The sequence below is a fragment of the Staurois parvus genome, unplaced genomic scaffold (assembly GCF_062004578.1).
Source record: "Staurois parvus isolate SC_StPar_1 unplaced genomic scaffold, SC_StPar_1.0 ptg000525l, whole genome shotgun sequence".
NCBI lineage: Eukaryota > Metazoa > Chordata > Amphibia > Anura > Ranidae > Staurois > Staurois parvus.
Genome location: NW_028318321.1, coordinates 7,973,058 through 7,991,572, shown reverse-complemented (window position 1 = coordinate 7,991,572; position 18,515 = coordinate 7,973,058). Strand labels below are relative to the sequence as shown.

The following is an 18,515-nucleotide window of genomic DNA, read 5'->3' as shown; positions in this document are numbered from 1 at the left end:
CATCTTTTGGCTACTTAAGCCTCTGACACACCAAGGCTAAGACTCTGTTACAGTTTTGCTGCATTTTCCAATACACATCCATTGTTTTATTTAGCTGCGCCCCTTTTACACCATTGTGTTAAGAAGACATCCTGCAGTTGGCATATTGAGCACAGCAACCTGTAGCATGTATCCTAGCCATTAAAATCAGTTAAAATCAAATCCTTCAAAAGCATAATGCACTGCCATCAAAACACGTCAACACACAGCACTAATGCATGCGTTCAGGTGTGAATGAGTTCTAATTCTCTCCATTGGTTTCCTTTAGAACGTCAGATTAAGTTAAAAAAAGGCTTTTAAAGTATAAAGCCACTCATGCCCATCAGAGGGCACTTGGACATGCAATCATGTTTTGATCAGACCTTACTTGGAACAGAAGTTTCTACAAACGTGCATACACAGATTCAAGTGTCCATGTTCAAGGCTATGAACAAACAAAGAGGAGAGAAGGCAGAAATTCAAGGTACCAGCCATTCCATATGTGGCCACTGAACTACAGCCAAACTCTACTGGTAGAAATGTTGCCGGTATACTTCTACAGATGGTGGAACAGTGTTCTCAAGTGTCTTCCAAACTTGTTGTTAAGTTCCAATAAAACTCTGCAGGAAATCTAACATGCAAAGATTCAGTACTTCATCTTTCAGCAATGCAGTTAACTACTTGTGTAGCTATCCACAATACATTCATTTTTTGGGATTTGGGATATACAACAGCTCTGCAGAAATCAGCAAGGGTGTTTGGATACTTTTAATCCTCTGATGACCAGAAGTCTCCGAACCCTAGATGCCACATTGAGCTGTATCAGTATTTGTTGATTAACTCACTTATAACTATGATTCATTTGCCTATATAAATCATTTTTACATCATTTTAAATGACATATTCGGCTATTATTTGGTAAGCTGTTTAACAAAAACCCTGCTGTTTATACTACAGACCGACAAAAGCACATTTTATTAAATACATTTATTATTATTTTGTTTTATTTTATTTTAAATTGTGCATTTTAAATACACAGTGGCTCAGCTGGTTAGCACCTCTGCCCTCCTGCATTAGGATCCTTGGTTCAAATCACAGCCAAGATGCTACCTGCTTAGAGCTTGAATGTTCATCCTTTGCTTGTGTGGGTTTCCTCTGGCTACCCCGGTTTCCTCCCACACTCTCAAGCCATGCTGGTGGGATAACTGGCTCCTGTCTAAACTGAGCCTAGTATGAGTATGTATGTATGTGAGTTAGGGAACTTTTATTTTTGTTACAATGATCATACCAACAATTTAATAAAATTACTTCTTTATTATTAATAACTGACTAAACACATTCACAGAATATTAAAAATAGGCTTGATTGTTATGTTTCCATTAAAAACTACAACTACCACATAGAATCTCCTCAACGCCCCACCTGTATGTAAATTACAGTCATTTTCATTTATAATGCTGGGTTCAAGGATGGGGTGGGGGAGCACTCTAGGTCTCTCAGGTCCAGCTGATCTTTTTTATTATGGGCAGTGGTAGTTTACTTATAAAAGATATTGAACCCAATAACTGTCAAGGTACGGCACTCAAGTCTAAACCATGAGGACAGAAGTAGAGTCTAAAGGGAAATTCAAAGCCAACAAGGTAAGCCTGTGTTGTATTATAAAGAATCTGGTCAATCAGGGAAGTATCCAACTATAGAAATAGATCTTCAATCTTCAAATCTGTTTCAGTCATAGGTTCCCTTGCAAAGTAATTTATTTCTTATTTATATATTCAGAGCAAACTCTGTTCATAAAGGACCTGTCAAAGTTTGAAGGAATATTCCCCATGGTGGTCTGTATATGTTCAATGTCAATACTAAGCTATAAGTGATCATCATGGCAGAAGATGGACAATGACTCATTGATCCATAATCATGATACCTGTTTACTGTTGTCCAATAGAAAAATATGAAGGTTTGCTTACACCAAGACCGAATTCCCTCCATTGGGAAAAGAATGCTACTGCCACTCCCACGCCACCCTTCCAAAAATGTATATATAACTGCACATTTAGTCTAAATGAGGGATGTGATCATATGATAATGGTCCAATTGTTATCAGGTATGGTTCAGGGATCAAATGATCTGGAAGCACCCTCATTGGTTCCCAATCATTAGTGGGGAACGAAGCAGCCACCGACAGCTCAAATTGACAGCTACACAGTGTCAGCTGCTACCTGCTGCATAGGGCAAAGAAATGCGTTCCTTAAGCACAGGGCATCATGCAAATTCCATGGGAAATGTCAATCCACAGATTATGGGCAGAAAGTGGGCAATCACACCATAAATCAGCTGGAAAAAAAAATGAATGGTACATATCACATTTCTTTTGAAACAATTCTCAAGCATGCACATAGATGCAATGCTCTACCAATAACCCTAACATTGTAACACTCACAGTTTGAACAATTTCCAATAATCCTAAAGTTTAAAAAGTTTACTAGTCACATTGCCGATGGTAATCAAACAATCTAGGTACCAAATACTGTTAGGTTCACCTAACAGAGAGGAAACATAGAAGAGTCCTTACCTTAAGTTTTTCAGCATCAGCCCTCACTTTTAAAAGTTCATTAATTGCATCTACAAATCCCTGATGGTGAAAATTGCACATTTTTTCAATTTCCCGGTCATGATTACGAATCCGGGTGTCCAGTTTTTCCATAAATCTTTGGTGGGCATTTGGCTGGTCATCATAGACAGAGCTGTGGAGACATAAGACGTATGATATGGTTACTGACATGACGAAAGTCGGTTTTGTTGCCCGGATCCTTCCCCCCAGGCAGCCTTGCACAATAAACTTTACTAAAGGAGCTGATGACGTCACACAGATAGAAAACCCAAATTAATAAAAGAGTATGGTATTCATTGTAAAAAATGATTAATTCATTGTACATTGGGAAAGGGAGATACGGGTGCAAAGTGGGTAGGATCTTTAAGTTCAGTTCAGCAGCTAATCATGTATTACCACATGAAATGTGGATTTATTTATTTTTATCATTTAGGAAATGTCTTTTTTTTTTCATCAACAACAACATGGGTGTCAGTTCATACCATACAATTAATACATTTACAGCACTTCCTGTAAATTATCTTTTAATTAACCCCACATTTTGACATCACAATATATTGTTCATACAGTTTGAGGATTGCCTAACGGGGGTTGTTCAAGGTGTTCTTGGCCAACCACAAAGATAGGTAGAGCTTAATGTAAATTAATGTAAACCCTCACTCAGGTGTGCTTATCATGCTTGTCAGATTGTGTCTGGCTGTTAAAGGACCTATCCTGTATTTACATAAATCTCCCATCTGTCACCATCATCCATGGTGTGTCACATTCTCTGTTCCTCATTGTCTCTCAGTCTGTACACATCCATCTTAATCTGTGTCTGCCAATATCAATCAGCCTGTGTCCATCCATCATGATCTGTGTATGACTGACCATAGATGGCTCCAATTTTGCCAAATTTGGCAATAACTTCGAGCCGTAGGTGGCCCTGCAAGCACCAACCAGCTTGACATAAGTCAGTTTAAAAATTGACAGAACCAGGCTGAAAAGTATCGGCTGAACAGGAACTGCCTTCTATCAGATGCAGTCACTATCTCGCAGTGCCATTATTTTCCAGCAGCCAGGGGTGCGGTGGCGGCTGAACACAATAGTCAGCAATGACGATTCCTACATCCACCTTTTCAGCATGCATGGGCAAATCAACTGATTTTCAAGCAACATATGGCTAGCTTTAGTGTCTCACAGTCTATGAAATTGTTTTGGTGTATTTTAAGGAATAACATTGCTCCTGCAGTAATTCAGGTTTACTTTATAGTTCCATGACCATTATAAACGTGTCATTTTTATTATCCCGAACTCTTGTGTTATATGGCCAGTGAGACCATTCATTATCAGGCCGAGTTCATAGGGGTGCATGGTATGGTGTGCTGAGGGTATTGGCGTAAATGTTAGGGTGTCCTTTCCAAACACTGTGCTATACATGGCATGCTCAATACTGCCCCATTCTGTACACTGTGCTATACATGGCATGCTCAATACTGCCCCATTCTGTACACTGTGCTATACATGGCATGCTCAGTACTGCCCCATTCTCTACACTGTGCTATACATGGCATGCTCAGTACTGCCCCATTCTCTACACTGTGCTATACATGGCATGCTCAATACTGCCCCATTCTGTACACTGTGCTATACGTGGCATGCTCAATACTATCCCATTCTGTACACTGTGCTATACGTGGCATGCTCAATACTGCCCCATTCTGTACACTGTGTTATACGTGGCATGCTCAATACTGCCCCATTCTGTACACTGTGCTATACATGGCATACTTCAGACTGCCCCATTCTGTACACTGTGCTATACATGGCATGCTCAATACTGCACCATTCTGTACACTGTGCTATACATGCAATGCTCAATACTGCCCCTTTCTGTACACTGTGCTGTACATGGCATGCTCAATACTGCCCCAATCTGTACACTGCACTATACATGGCATGCTCAATACGGCCCCATTCTGTACACTGTGCTATACATGGCATGCTCAATACTGCCCCATTCTGTACACTGTGCTATACATGGCATGCTCAATACTGCCCCATTCTGTACACTGTGCTATACATGGCATGCTCAATACTGTACCATTCTGTACACTGTGCTATACATGGCATGCTCAATACTGCCCCTTTCTGTACACTGTGCTGTACATGGCATGCTCAATACTGCCCCAATCTGTACACTGCACTATACATGGCATGCTCAATACGGCCCCATTCTGTACACTGTGCTATACATGGCATGCTCAATACTGCTCCATTCTGTACACTGTGCTATACATGGCATGCTCAATACTTCTCCATTCTGTACACTGTGCTATACATGGCATGCTCAATACGGCCCCATTCTGTACACTGTGCTATACATGACATGCTCAATACTGCCCCATTCTGTACACTGTGCTATACATGGCATGCTCAATACTGCTCCATTCTGTACACTGTGCTATACATGGCATGCTCAATACTTCTCCATTCTGTACACTGTGCTATACATGGCATGCTCAATACGGCCCCATTCTGTACACTGTGCTATACATGACATGCTCAATACTGCCCCATTCTTTACACTGTGCTATACATGGCATGCTCAATACTGCCCCATTCTGTACACTGTGCTATACATGGCATGCTCAATACTTCTCCATTCTGTACACTGTGCTATACATGGCATGCTCAATACGGCCCCATTCTGTACACTGTGCTATACATGACATGCTCAATACTGCCCCATTCTGTACACTGTGCTATACATGGCATGCTCAATACTGCTCCATTCTGTACACTGTGCTATACATGGCATGCTCAAAACGGCCCCATTCTGTACACTGTGCTATACATGGCATGCTTAATACTGCCCTATTCTGTACACTGTGCTATACATGGCATGCTCAATACTGCCCCATTCTGTACACTGTGCTATACATGGCATGCTCAATACTTCTCCATTCTGTACACTGTGCTATACATGGCATGCTCAATACGGCCCCATTCTGTACACTGTGCTATACATGACATGCTCAATACTGCCCCATTCTGTACACTGTGCTATACATGGCATGCTCAATACGGCCCCATTCTGTACACTGTGCTATACATGGCATGCTCAATACGGCCCCATTCTGTACACTGTGCTATACATGACATGCTCAATACTGCCCCATTCTGTACACTGTGCTATACATGGCATGCTCAATACTGCCCCATTCTGTACACTGTGCTGTACATGGCATACTTCAGACTGCCCCATTCAGTAAACTGTGCAGCATGTTACACAATTCATATGACTCCTCTCCAGATACTATGCTCAATGTTGCTGTATATTCTCAATGCCGTATGGTCTTTTTTATAGACAAAGGCTATTCATACAACTGGAACTTCCCAACCCAGTAAAGGAAGAACTAAAAAAAAGTCCCTTCTATTGCTCTCAGCCTCCTCCAGATCACCAAATTCTTTTTCTTGCTGCTGTGATCTGACTTTTTGTTGGGGGGCGGCTACCTTCATTCTCCATTGTCCTACCATATGTAGGAACGTAGCCATCCTCTCTTGCTCACTCCCAAGATGGACTGTGGACTGTAGGACTTGCAGTGTACATAAAGCACAGAATATAGCTAAAAGAAAGGAGAAACAAACCATCCCCAGACTTACAAAATCTCCAACAGCCAATGAAAGGACCAGGCTCATAAAGGACAACCATAGACTTCCCAGTGGCACATATAACAAAATGCAAAAAGAAAAATGGCAAGCTCATCAGTTTTTAATCAGCAAAAGCTGTATGTAGGAGGGACAGTTCACATGGCAGGCAAAATACCCAACACTATGTTACGTAGCAAAAAGGACAATTAAAAACTTGAGTTCAAAAACCAGAACAACAGTAAAGATTAATTGGGTTCAATAAATATCAATAATTAACATAAAAATCCATAAACTGAAAAAAAGTCCTAACAGGCTTTGTGTCAGAAACGAACATATCAATGGATAGCCAGACAGCGCCATCTTCTGGTACAATGAATACAGCACTAATATTCTATAACTATTGAGAAACTTATGGAAATCGCAATGTGAATTAAACACGGAATATTTAAAAGACATATTTTTCTTTTCTATTTTTTTAATGGATGTTATTAAAAAAAAAAGAAAAAAAGAATAAAAAACAGCAACCCAGAGGAGGTATCAGATAGGTATCAGACACAAAATGAGTGTCATCTTGAATGATATATTAGTTTACATTGCATCGCACATTAGCTTAGAAATCTTATACAAGCTTTAATATGATTTTATTGTAATTTTAAAAGTAATTTTTAAATCTGTGAGGAGATCTGTAATGTTGCAGCAGAGAAATATTAGGTCTCTTGACCTGCCAGACAGGGCTGTACTGTGTGGCAGAGATTTGAAAATCTCAGGACTGGATTGACAGAATTACAAATCTTTTGGCAGGTAAAACAGCTTCCTTGTATGCATTTCATTTGTGCATTTAGCTGTTTCCTATTTGCTTGTTCAGCTTTTAAAAGATAAAACATGGTGAATGTACATGAAGAGATCTAATGCATATGTTTTTTTTCTTATTTTTCCCCAGAAAATGCTGGTCAACTGACTTGATGTAGGTGTCAGGACCTGGATCACCTGCTGGTGGCACTGTGGTACCCTGGGCGGAGGGTTGTAATTCCAGTGTCCACTAGCAGGTGCCTCCAAGCAGCCACCAGTAATCAGTTTCCACATGATGCTGGCTGCTGGGAGGGTATTTAGGTCCTCCCCTACTAAGTGCCTCTTTCACCAGTGTTTGCTTGCTGCCAGATACTGCTAGCCGATATTCTGTTCTTGCTCCAACCTTGTATCCTGCAGCCTTGTACCTGCTCTCCCTTGTTCCTGATCCCAGCTTTTTTCCCCCCTTCCTATCTGCTCCCTGCACCTTCAGTTTCCCCCTGCTGTTTTGCATTCACAATATTGTATACATCCATTTCCGGGCCGTCCACCCACAATGTACTGCGGACTGGCGGCCCGTGGAGGCACAGCAATGTACTGACACAGCTGCCTGCTTCTTGGTTTAGGGCACACACATGCTCTGTACAGAGGGAACGATCTCTTTGTTGCTCATCCCTGCAAAGCAAGGATGAGAAACAAAGAGATCTATTAGTAAAAGCAGCACATATTACACACATTACACATTGTTAGGCACACATTTAACCCCTTGATCAACCTAGATGTTAACCCCTTCCCAGCCTATGACATTAGTACAGTGACAGTGTATAGTATTATCACTGATTACTGTATTAGTGTCACTGGTGATGTCAGTGGCAGTTAGTCAATTCCCCCCAGAGTCAGTGTCAGATTGCCTTCTGCACTATCACAGTAGCTGATCACCGCCATTAGTAGTATAAACAAAACAGATATATATATATATATATATATATATATATATATATTAAAATTTCAAGTCTAGACCTACTAGCCAGGCAAAAGCCTTACTTTCCACCAATTGCCCCAACAAACCTTGCCCAAGTCAGCCTCCAACCCTATCCCAGGCCTGTCCCCAACCCCGCCCCCAGCCCTGCCCCCAACCACGCCCCCATTAAAGCTTATGAAATTACATTTTTCTTTAGAATAAAGAGCCCAAAATATAAAAAACAGCAATTATAACATAGCTTTATTATGTCAATTTAAACATAACAGCAATAGCTTAATAAGGCCTAGAGGGCACGTGGTTAATATAAAACAATGTAAACATAAAATGAAAATAAGTGTTCCCATTAGAGTCCTCCTTTACATCAGGTGTCCCCATCAGAGTCCCCCTTTATATAAGGTGTTCCCATCAGAGTCCCCCTTTACATCAGGTGTCCCTATCAGAGTCCCCCTTTACATCAGGTGTCTCATCAGAGTCCCCCTTTACATTAGATGTCCTCATCAGAGTATCCCTTTATATAAGGAGTTCCCAGCAGAGTCCCCCTTTACATCAGGTGTCCCCATCAGAGTCCCCCTTTATATAAGGTGTTCCCCATAAGTGTAACCTCACCCTTCCCCCTTGTACTCACAGATCTTCTTGTGAATGCAGCTTCTCCTTCTTTCCCTCCTTCAGTCATGTGATAAGTCACATGACAAGGGGAGAGAGGAAGGACACTCTGCCTTCACTCCTTAGTGCCGGCTGTCTATTGCCCACTGCCTAGTCCTCCCTCCAGCAAGTGTCAGCAGCTGCTCCCTGTGACAGGAGTGAAACTGCAATCACTCCGATCACTGAGGAGTGGCACCAGCAGTGCGCCCCCCCCTCAACACAGTGCTCGAGGCAGGTTGGTGCTGCTGGTAGCACCCGCCCCCCACCCTCCGATGTGGCGCCTGGGACACACTCGCCCCCAAGTTATTTTCACTAGCTAAATGCAAGCAGGCTAGTGGAAATTTCAAGCCCTGTATATATATTTATACTATAGTTTGTAGATGCTATAACTTTCACACAAACCAATCAATATTATTGGGATTTTTTTTTTACCAAAGACATGTGTAGAAATACATTTTGGCCAAAATTTATGAAGAAATGTGATTTTTTTTTTTTATTGGATATGTTTTATAACAGAAAGTAAACAATATTTTTTTTTCATTCATTTTCATGTATATCGCAAAAAAATAAAAACTACAGTAATGATCAAATACCACCAAAAGAACACTCTATTTGTGTGAAAAAAATTACATAAATTTCGTTTGGGTACAGCAAAGACTTTTTTTTCCAGTGGGAACGTGGGGAACGCAGCACCTCCCGCACGGAATGATGTATGGAATAGCAAGGGGTACTGATGTGTGCTGCAGGGTCTATTGATGCTGACTAATCGTGGATCTATTGTCGCTGGAAGAGATCTATTTTTGTGGGGGGCGGGGTCTATTGTTGCTGATGGGGATCTACTCTATATTGTAGCTGGGGTGGGTCTTATGTTGCTGAGCGTCAATTGTTGCTGGGATAGATCTAGTGTTGAGGGAGGGTCTATTTTTGCTGAATGCTGGAGGATCTAGTTATGCTGGCTGTAGGGAGATCTGTTGTTCCTTCTGGGGGTCTACTGTTGCTGGGGGGTAGTTGCTGGTGGTCCATTGTTGCTGGGGGGTCTATTGTTACTGAGGGGGTCATATTTACTGCTTTTCTTGTTATCTTTAACAAATTCCATACAAATTAGGTGGGTAAAAGGTGGAACCAAGGAATGGTGCTCGGAGGTGGGTAGGGGCAAAGACAAAGGGTGACTCTGACAGTAGGAGTTCTTGCAGCTATTTGCTAAGAAAAAAAGCCCTGGGTACAGCGTTGCATGACCACACAATTACTAGTAAAGTAGAGCAGTGCAAGATTTTGAAAAATGGCCAGGTAATGAAGGGGGTATAACCTTCCAGAACTCAAATGGATATTGTATACAGTTAGTTGTTAGTTCTGCTGTTTGTTAGGTATTAGTCAGGTATTCTGTCACTGGGTTTTTGGCTCACTTATAAGTTTATATTTGTTGTGTGCTCGTGTTTGTATGGACTTTGCCTCACTGTAAATACATCTCACTTAAAGCATACATTGTCTGGTCCCATTTTCCTGAGCGTAGCCACGCAGATCTGGCCATCTCTGCTGCTGATTCCTGACAATAGGGTTTCTCAAGTGTGGCCCCTGACAACTCCACAATGCTGCAAAAAATACTCAATGAATGCAATGCATGCAGAACAGTAGCTTAATGGTTCATGCTTCTGCCTTGCAGTACTGGGGTCTTCAGTTCTATCCACACCCCCCATGCTTCCGTATTCCGGATGGGTATTTGATTTCATCCAACACTCCACAGACATGCTGGTAGGTTATTTGAGTGCATCCAAGCCATCTGCCTCTAGCCCCATAGGAGCTTTAAAGGATATAGAAATAAATATTACATTTAAAAAAATCATTATGTGTGTGTGAGTGTGAACATAACCTGCTATGTACCATCGGAAAACAAGTCCGTCGTACGCAATAAAATACCCCATTCAACGTTCAATTCATTAACGCAGGAAGTTTTCATCCTGTGACAATAAACAATAGATGACATAGTTCATATGTACACAATGACAGAACACCAATAAATGGGTCATTGGGTAAACAGTGGTGCACGTTCTGGATGTTGTATGTGATAAACACACACACCTGACACTGCCTAAATAACCATAGACAGCCATGGAGGACTATCTGTCCATGTTATTAAAGCAATAAACTTTTCATTTCATTTAATTAAATGTATAATCCAAAGATAAGGGTTCAATAAACTTACTGCACAATAGTGAGCTGTCATAAAAGTAAAAAACAATGCAGAAATAATAAAATGGTCATGTTACCAGCCTGGAGTATAAAACACACACAAAATAGATGTTTCCCAAGGGGACCTGTCACCTACACCAAATAGAACCATAGTGGTGCACACCATGCTAACCACAAAATGCAACAGTAAATATGTCAATGGGGTTGATTTGCTAAAGAAGAAAATTAAGTTCACTTTGCATTGGGATTTTCCCTTAGCTTAGAGAATGGGGTAAAATTCTTCTGTGCAAAGAATACCAGATGTCACGCAAGGCAAAAGTTACATTAAGTATTAATAAAGAGCATTGTTCACTGATTCAAAACACTGTATTAGTGTTGTTGAAATATTTTGTATTACTTTAAAAATATATGCATCTCCTCAGTCCATCCCTCTAGTTGCAGCGGCTGTTTTTTGACTCAACCAGAGCGGATGGCAATACATTTTTGTTTATGAATTCACTATTTGGAAGAAGAAATACAGTTAGAACATTTTCTGCTTCTATATCAATAAATAAAACCTGTACATTTATTCTGTTCACTGATCCACAAATAAGATAATCCATGTTGTTCTGTCCACAGTGAAAAGCATCAATATCCCACTGTATATTTTATGTTAAAGGATGGGCTCAGGGGCGGACTGACCATTTGGGAACTTGGCCACTGCCCGAGGGCCCGGGGTCAGCAGGGGGCCCCATAAGATGCCCCTGGTACCTTTCATAGGCTTTTTTTGGGTGTGGTTTGAGTGTGGGTGAGGACACAGGCGCCCCATGATCCCCTATTGCCCGGGGGCCCCATGACTTGTCAGTCCGCCCCTGGATTGGCTATTTTTCTGAAAGTGAACTGTGATAGCAATCCATAGTCAATATCCTGTAGATGCAAAAAAAGCTTACAGCAAGAACGCTGACAATAAATCAACCACTAGATGGCAGCCTCACCCCATGAATTACACAGCAGGGTTTATTTACTAAAACTGGAGAGTGCAAACCAGTGCAGCTCTGCATAGAAACCAATCAGCTTCCTGGTTTAATTGACAAAGTTTAATTGAACAAGCAGAAGTTAGAAGCTGATTGGCTACCATGCACAGCTGCACCAGATTCTGAGTGCTCCAGTTTTAATAAATCTCCCCCATAATAAACAAAGTTTAACTAAACCATAAACTTTCTTTTGTAGTTTTGAAAAGCAGAAGAGCATTGGAACCCTTGTCAGGTATTATTATTGCTTCTGTGTTCCCACTCAGGAGGGTCACACTCTCTGTACTGGTGATTGCTGTCATCTGGAAGTGAGCACAAAGCCAAAAACATTGTCAATGGAACATGTCATGTCAGAATGGAAATGTATCATTCCAAACTCCATCCATATTGCTCCACGTACAAATGTCAGCTTGGTAACCTCTTCATATAGTGTCAGATGGATCTCTCCATCACACTGATGTTTTACATCCATGCACGGTCCTATTGTGTCCTCTTCTCCTTCATCTGGTTATTTTTTACAAATAAATGTTTTGGAGGGGAAGGGGATTCAGAAGGTCATTAGTGCTCATTTAGATATATTTGAATGCACACAGATGCGTTTTTTTCTAGCATTAGGCGGGTGCATTTGAATGCATCAATGTGTATTTCCTTTGTGCACTGACATACATTTTGATGTGCGGAGATGTTTTTTCAATGCATTTTTGAATTTGGAGTCTGCAGTGGACAGGGATAACAGCCACTGATCAAAGCTTGTTAATGCCTGCTATCAACACACCAAAATGCATTATATACTGTATATACACCCATACATATACTCTCATTTCTGGCCCGATAGCATGTTAAAAAGTTTTCATAGCTCTGCCACTTTGCTTGGCTTTTTCATTACTTTCTGAACCAGGTGCTTTACATCCTGCCGGAGTTTGCATGTTCTCCCTGTGCCTTTGTGGGTTTCCTTCGGGTACTCCGGTTTCCTCCCACACTCCAAAGACATGCTGGCAGGTTAATTGGATCCTGTCTAAATTGGGCCTAGTATGTGTATGTATGAATATAAGTTAAGAACCTTAGATTGTACACCCCTTGAGGGTTAGGGACTGATGTGAATGTACAATATATATGTAAAGTGCTGCGTAAATTGACAGTGCTATATAAGTGCCTATAATAAATACATTTTAGATATTTATTCAACTTAACCCCTTCACACCGGTGCCTCCCGGCCCTTTAAGAGTTTCAGAAGCCGGGAGGCGGGGCAGGGTTTAGAGTCATGTGACCGCCGTGACGCACCGTCACGGCAGTCACATGATCGGGAAAGGTCCTGATCGAAAGAGGAGATCGGGATCTTTCCGTGAGTACCGGACATGTGTGCAAGGAGCGTGCAGGGTGCGCGCTCTCAGCCCATATGTTCTTTTTTAATGGAACGCAAATGTGCGGCCGCTCGGCGTCTAGGCCCAAACACCAGGAGGCCGCGCATTTGCACTTGGCTGGCGTGAAGAGGTTAAAGCTGAACTCTGGGCATAAAAAGTTTTACTGAACTGTATTCCTCAATAGCAACAACAGATAGAATCCATTTTATGTGCACCAAATGCTATTGTAAACCCAGATTTTGCCTGTAAAGTAGCAGTGACATCATCTCTGTGTGGTACATAACCTGTGCAGAGGACAGAGCTGTGGGAGGGGCCCAGCAGGCTCCACTCACTACAGACTGCCGGCAGAAAACAACAGGAGGGGCGGAGACAAGACCAGTCATCATGCACAGAGGACAGAACAGCAGTGAATGGTCTTTATTACAGGAAGCTCCTGTACAGAGGCAATGTTTCACACTGGATTACTGCACAGATCTGGACAAAATACACAAAGTACACCAAGATGCAAACAGTTTAGAGATACAAGATTTCAGGATAATGTGGTCTGTCAGGCTTTACACGTTTCAATATTTGTAGGTAAAACTGTTTCTACATGTAAGAGGCATAAAAGCAGCATTACAGCATTATTTAGGTGTTAGGCATTAGTGGAAGATCACATAGGCAAGCTCAGGAATTGTGATCACATCACACCGATCCATTCATAGGCTGATGTTACTACTTCTTGTCTTTATTTGCTGTAGTATGTCAAGTCCTGTAATTAAGTAAGCATGGAAAACTGTCAGTTTAACATACCATTGTTATATTAACATACCAGCCAGTGAGACAGTATTTTCGGAAGTGAAAGTCAGCACTGAACTCCTCTATACTTCCTCAGAACAGGTTTCTTTAGGAAGTGACACTGCATGATCCTCTAAAATGAGCTCATGTTAAACCTTCTGAAATGGAAAGCAACAAACTGACAAATTTAAAATGTACTTCAGGGGAAAAAAATGAAGTACATCTCCGCAATACATGCACAATTTTCCATATGTTGTATCTTTTTTCATGTTTAGAAAAATAATTTGGGGCCTAAAGATTGTTTAAAACCTCTAAAGCATATATTTTAAGAAAGCAGACATCCTAGAGCAGGGGTGTCAAACTGGCGGCCCTCCAACTGTTACGAAACTACAAGTCCCATCATGCCTCTGCCTTTGGGAGTCATGCTTGTAACTGTCAATTTTGCAATGCCTCATGGGACTTGTAGTTTGGGAACAGCTGGAGGCCCGCCAGTTTGACACCCGTGTCCTAGAGAATAAAACAGTGGTAGTTCCAATTCTTTATGTCACCCATATTAGTGCAATGGTTAACCAAGTGCAACATTTCAGTAAACAAACAAACAAAAGTGCATTTTAGAGCAAACACAATACAGTATCCATTTTAATATACAAGACAGCGCTTCTCAACCTTTCTCCAGTTGGGGCGCCCTTGTAAAGTATTTAAATTCACAAGGCCCCCCTGTCCAAGGCTTGGTTCGCGTTACTGTGTGTTGCGGAACGCACGCAAAATTACGCTCATTCCTGACACGCTGACAAATAGTCTGCTCTTTAGGGGTACCCCCATACATTGGCAAATGCGGGGGAGTTTTGCTGTGGTGCAATTTTAAAACTAAGGTGAGGGACGACTTTCCCTGCATTTCTGCGGGTAAGGCAGCCCATTGAAATGAATGGGCTGCCTTACACACAGCCACACAGATGTGAACCAAGGGCATGTTCACCTGTGAGGTTAGAGGGCGGTAAAACCATGCAATTGAGCTGCTTTTACCACCCCCAGCTGCTCCCCCTTTAGCTACAGAAACAGCAGCTGGGGGTATACACATGCTGTTGCCGCAGATGGAAGTATACCTCCAGGTGAATGGGGTTGAACTACAACCACCCCGCAACTGTGTGCGCATTGCTCACAGTTGTGGTGTGGTGATTGATGCTGCTTTTTACGGGGTTAAACCAGGTGGTGAGGAGGCAACATATTGCCTCTTTACCACCTGTCAAATGCATCTGAATAGGGATCTGAGCATAGATTGCTTTTCAGAGGAGCAGCAGTCCTTGCTGCTATTACGAACAAGTCCTAAAAAAGCAGTTCTGATAGGACAGGAATAGGGGGTCGAGATTAAAAGTAAAATACATCTACACACATGATGTACAAAAAACAAACACGCACATACACACACATGTACACACACACGTACACACACACATACATGTATACAGCCCTATGAAAAGTTACAGTACCTTAGCTTCCATCACACAGCTGGGTACTGCACTCTAGGGGGAAGCAGTGAGCACAGAAGACACTCCCCTTCACTTTGCTGAGCGGTGTGACGGCTCCCAGAGCCAACATACAGGGAGGCTGAGGATCGAGAGCTCGAGCTCAAGAGACAGCCATTCTTCCAACGGCACCCCTGAAGACCTCTGGTGGCACCCTAAGGTGCCGCGGAAACCCGGTTGAGAAAGGCTGATAAGAGATGATGTTGCACCAAGTAAATAGATATCCAAAATGTCATGCCGTAAAATCGTTTGCACCTGTGAAACAGCGACAAGCTTTAATACTCTAAACTTTCCATAGGTGATGCTTTAAAAACCCCTACAGGTCATCAGTTTGGAGTTAAAGTATAACTAAAGGCAAAACTTTAAGTTTTGAACAGAGTGGAGAGGGATTAGAACCCTTGTTGGGTTTTTATAGCTGTCTGTCCCCATTAGGGAGATTCACCCTCTCTATTTGTCCTGCTTACCATTATCATAGAAAATGAAAGCAAAAGAAAACCCCACATTTTGGGTTGTCCCTAGAAACGGAATGGGGGGAAATTTTCCAATGGGGACACTAGTTCTGGTGACCTGGGGGGCCCCAAGGAATTCCCTTAATTTGCAGGGATTTCCTCTCACTTGCTGTTTTGGCTATGGGACTGGAAGTGACGGTAAATCTCCCCAAATGGGACACAGATAGCAAAAAATAAACCAACAAGGGTTATAACGCTCCCTTACTCCATTCAAAGTAAAAAAAAAAAAGTTTTGCCTATAGTCCTAGGTAAACAACAGGCCTAGAATTCTCATCTTTTTCCTTTTTTGCTTTTTTTGTTTAGAATCTTTTTGCCATTTCAGGGGCTACTCTCTGACAAAAATTGAAAAATGGGTGGTGCAGCTAGAGGCTCAATTATTCCTCCTACCGAGTTGAGTGTCCTTAATGATATGACCCCTCTTATGTGCATGAGCAATGTTTGTTTAGGTTTTGGATTCAGACTTCTTTTTTCGAGATAAATGATGACATATGCAATATTTGTAGAGGTTTGTCTCTATGTGCTGTTCATTATCACAGACACTGTTATTGGTTGAACTGTTGTCGAAAACTATTACTAAATAAAGAATTTAAAAAAAATTATTATTATTGCTCTCACTGCAGGTTGCATGGCGATACGTGTTTACATTCGTATACAAGTGTATGTGGGGGTGGGCTCATCATTTTTTGAGGACAAAGGTTTTAAAAATTCTAGTGTAATTACACTTTTTAAAATGTTTAAACTTTTAATCCACAAACCTAATTTTCTATCACTTAGAGGACACAAAAGTCTTCTATGTAACACTATTTTTGTGACAGGTTCCCTTTAATGAGACATTAGGGTCACAGCAGCCACAACAGGGGTTACAGCAGGCACAGCAGTCAGGGAAAGTCACAGTAGGACCCAGAGGTTACGTTTGGGAGATCAGTGTGTAAAACCCTCGCTTGCTGACAACGTATGACATAAGTCAGTGGCAGCAGAAGGGTTAAAAAAGATGAAGGTACCTGAAAAATACCTGTCGATCCTGACAGAAATCCAGTGAGCTCTTAATTTCTTGCATTGAGCTGCCAACACTTCTACTATGCTTTTACTACACTGAAATCCAAAACAATCATTTCCACTAGAAAACTGACAGTCGGATGAAGAGATGCAAACATTTCCTAGCAGCCAGGAGTCAGTTTACAGGGCTTGACTTATATGGGTGCAGTGGATACATCCGTGGCAGCTGAAGGGTTAAATCTGTCATGAAGGAAGAATGGAGGCTACTATTTCTGACCACCTTCTGAAAATGCTGTTGCCTGGTTATTATGCTGGCCCAGTCACTTCAACACTTTAAAGTAAAGTATATATACACCCTGCCAATGAATTTCTGGTATTTGCTACCTTCTGGTCTGGTAAATTTACAGCTCAAAGTGTTTTGTCATATCTGTGCAAAAGCACACAAATACCTGTAGATCTTCAGGGCTCTTCTGTGTCCAGTGCTCATTTCCTCTGTTATCTCAAGGAGTCTAATCAACCCTCCCAGTTCCTATCTTGGATTACAGAACATTTACACTCTAGTGCAGATGAAGACAGTGGGGGGGAAGAGAGTAGTTTAGCAAAAGACAACTGGACAGAGCTGACACCGTTTGCTGCTTCAGTCCACTAAATTCTGTTGTCAGTCCACAGCAGGAATTATGAGCTGAGAGTCATCAAAGTGATAAACATAAAGAAATGTGCATGTATTACAGAGGTGTACAGTGCTATACAGTATATCACTATATAAATATACAGTTAGGTCCATATATATTTGGACACAGGCACAATTTTCATACTTTTGGCTCTGTATGATACTACAATAAAATAAAACGAAACAATCCAAATGAATTTGAAGTGTAGACTTTCAGCTTTAATTCAAGGGGCTGAACATAAATATCAAGTACAAATTTTAGGAACTGCAACTATTTTTATACAAAGTTCCTCCATTTTCAGGGGCTCAAATGTAATTGAACAAACGAATATAATCATAAATAAAATGTTAATTTTTAATATTTTGTTGAGAATCCTTTACTGGCAATGACTACCTGAAGTCTGGAACCAATGGACATTACCAAAGACTGGGTTTCCCCCTTTCTGATGCTTTGCCAGGCTCTAACTGCAGCTGTCTTCAGTTGTTCTTTGTTTGCGGGACTTTCTGCCTTTAGTTTTGCCTTCAGCAAGTGAAATGCATGCTCAATTGGGTTGAGATCAGGTGATTGACTTGGCCATTGCAGAATATTCCACTTCTTTTCCTATAACAGCTCTTGGGTTGCTTTTGCAGTGTGTTTTGGATCATTGTCCATCTGTACTGTGTACTTTGCTGCATTTGGCTGAATCTGGGCTGACAGTATATCTCTAAGCACTGTAGAATTCATCCGGCTGCTTCTGTCTTCTGTCACATCATCAATAAACACCAATGACCCAGTGCCACTGGAAGCCATGCATGCCCATGCCATCACACTGC

At 41.6% G+C, this 18,515-nt stretch overlaps 1 protein-coding gene across 4 annotated transcripts in view; it reads right to left on the bottom strand.

The window, feature by feature from the left end:
• Positions 1-18,515, bottom strand: part of EXOC6 (exocyst complex component 6) — a 314,975-nt gene that overhangs the window by 243,791 nt on the left and 52,669 nt on the right. For all 4 annotated transcript variants that reach the window (XM_089690302.1, XM_089690303.1, XM_089690305.1 and 1 more), the window contains exon 2: positions 2,588-2,759. In XM_089690302.1, the coding sequence (XP_089546428.1) occupies positions 2,588-2,759 (172 nt within the window). The remainder of the gene's footprint in view (positions 1-2,587; positions 2,760-18,515) is intronic.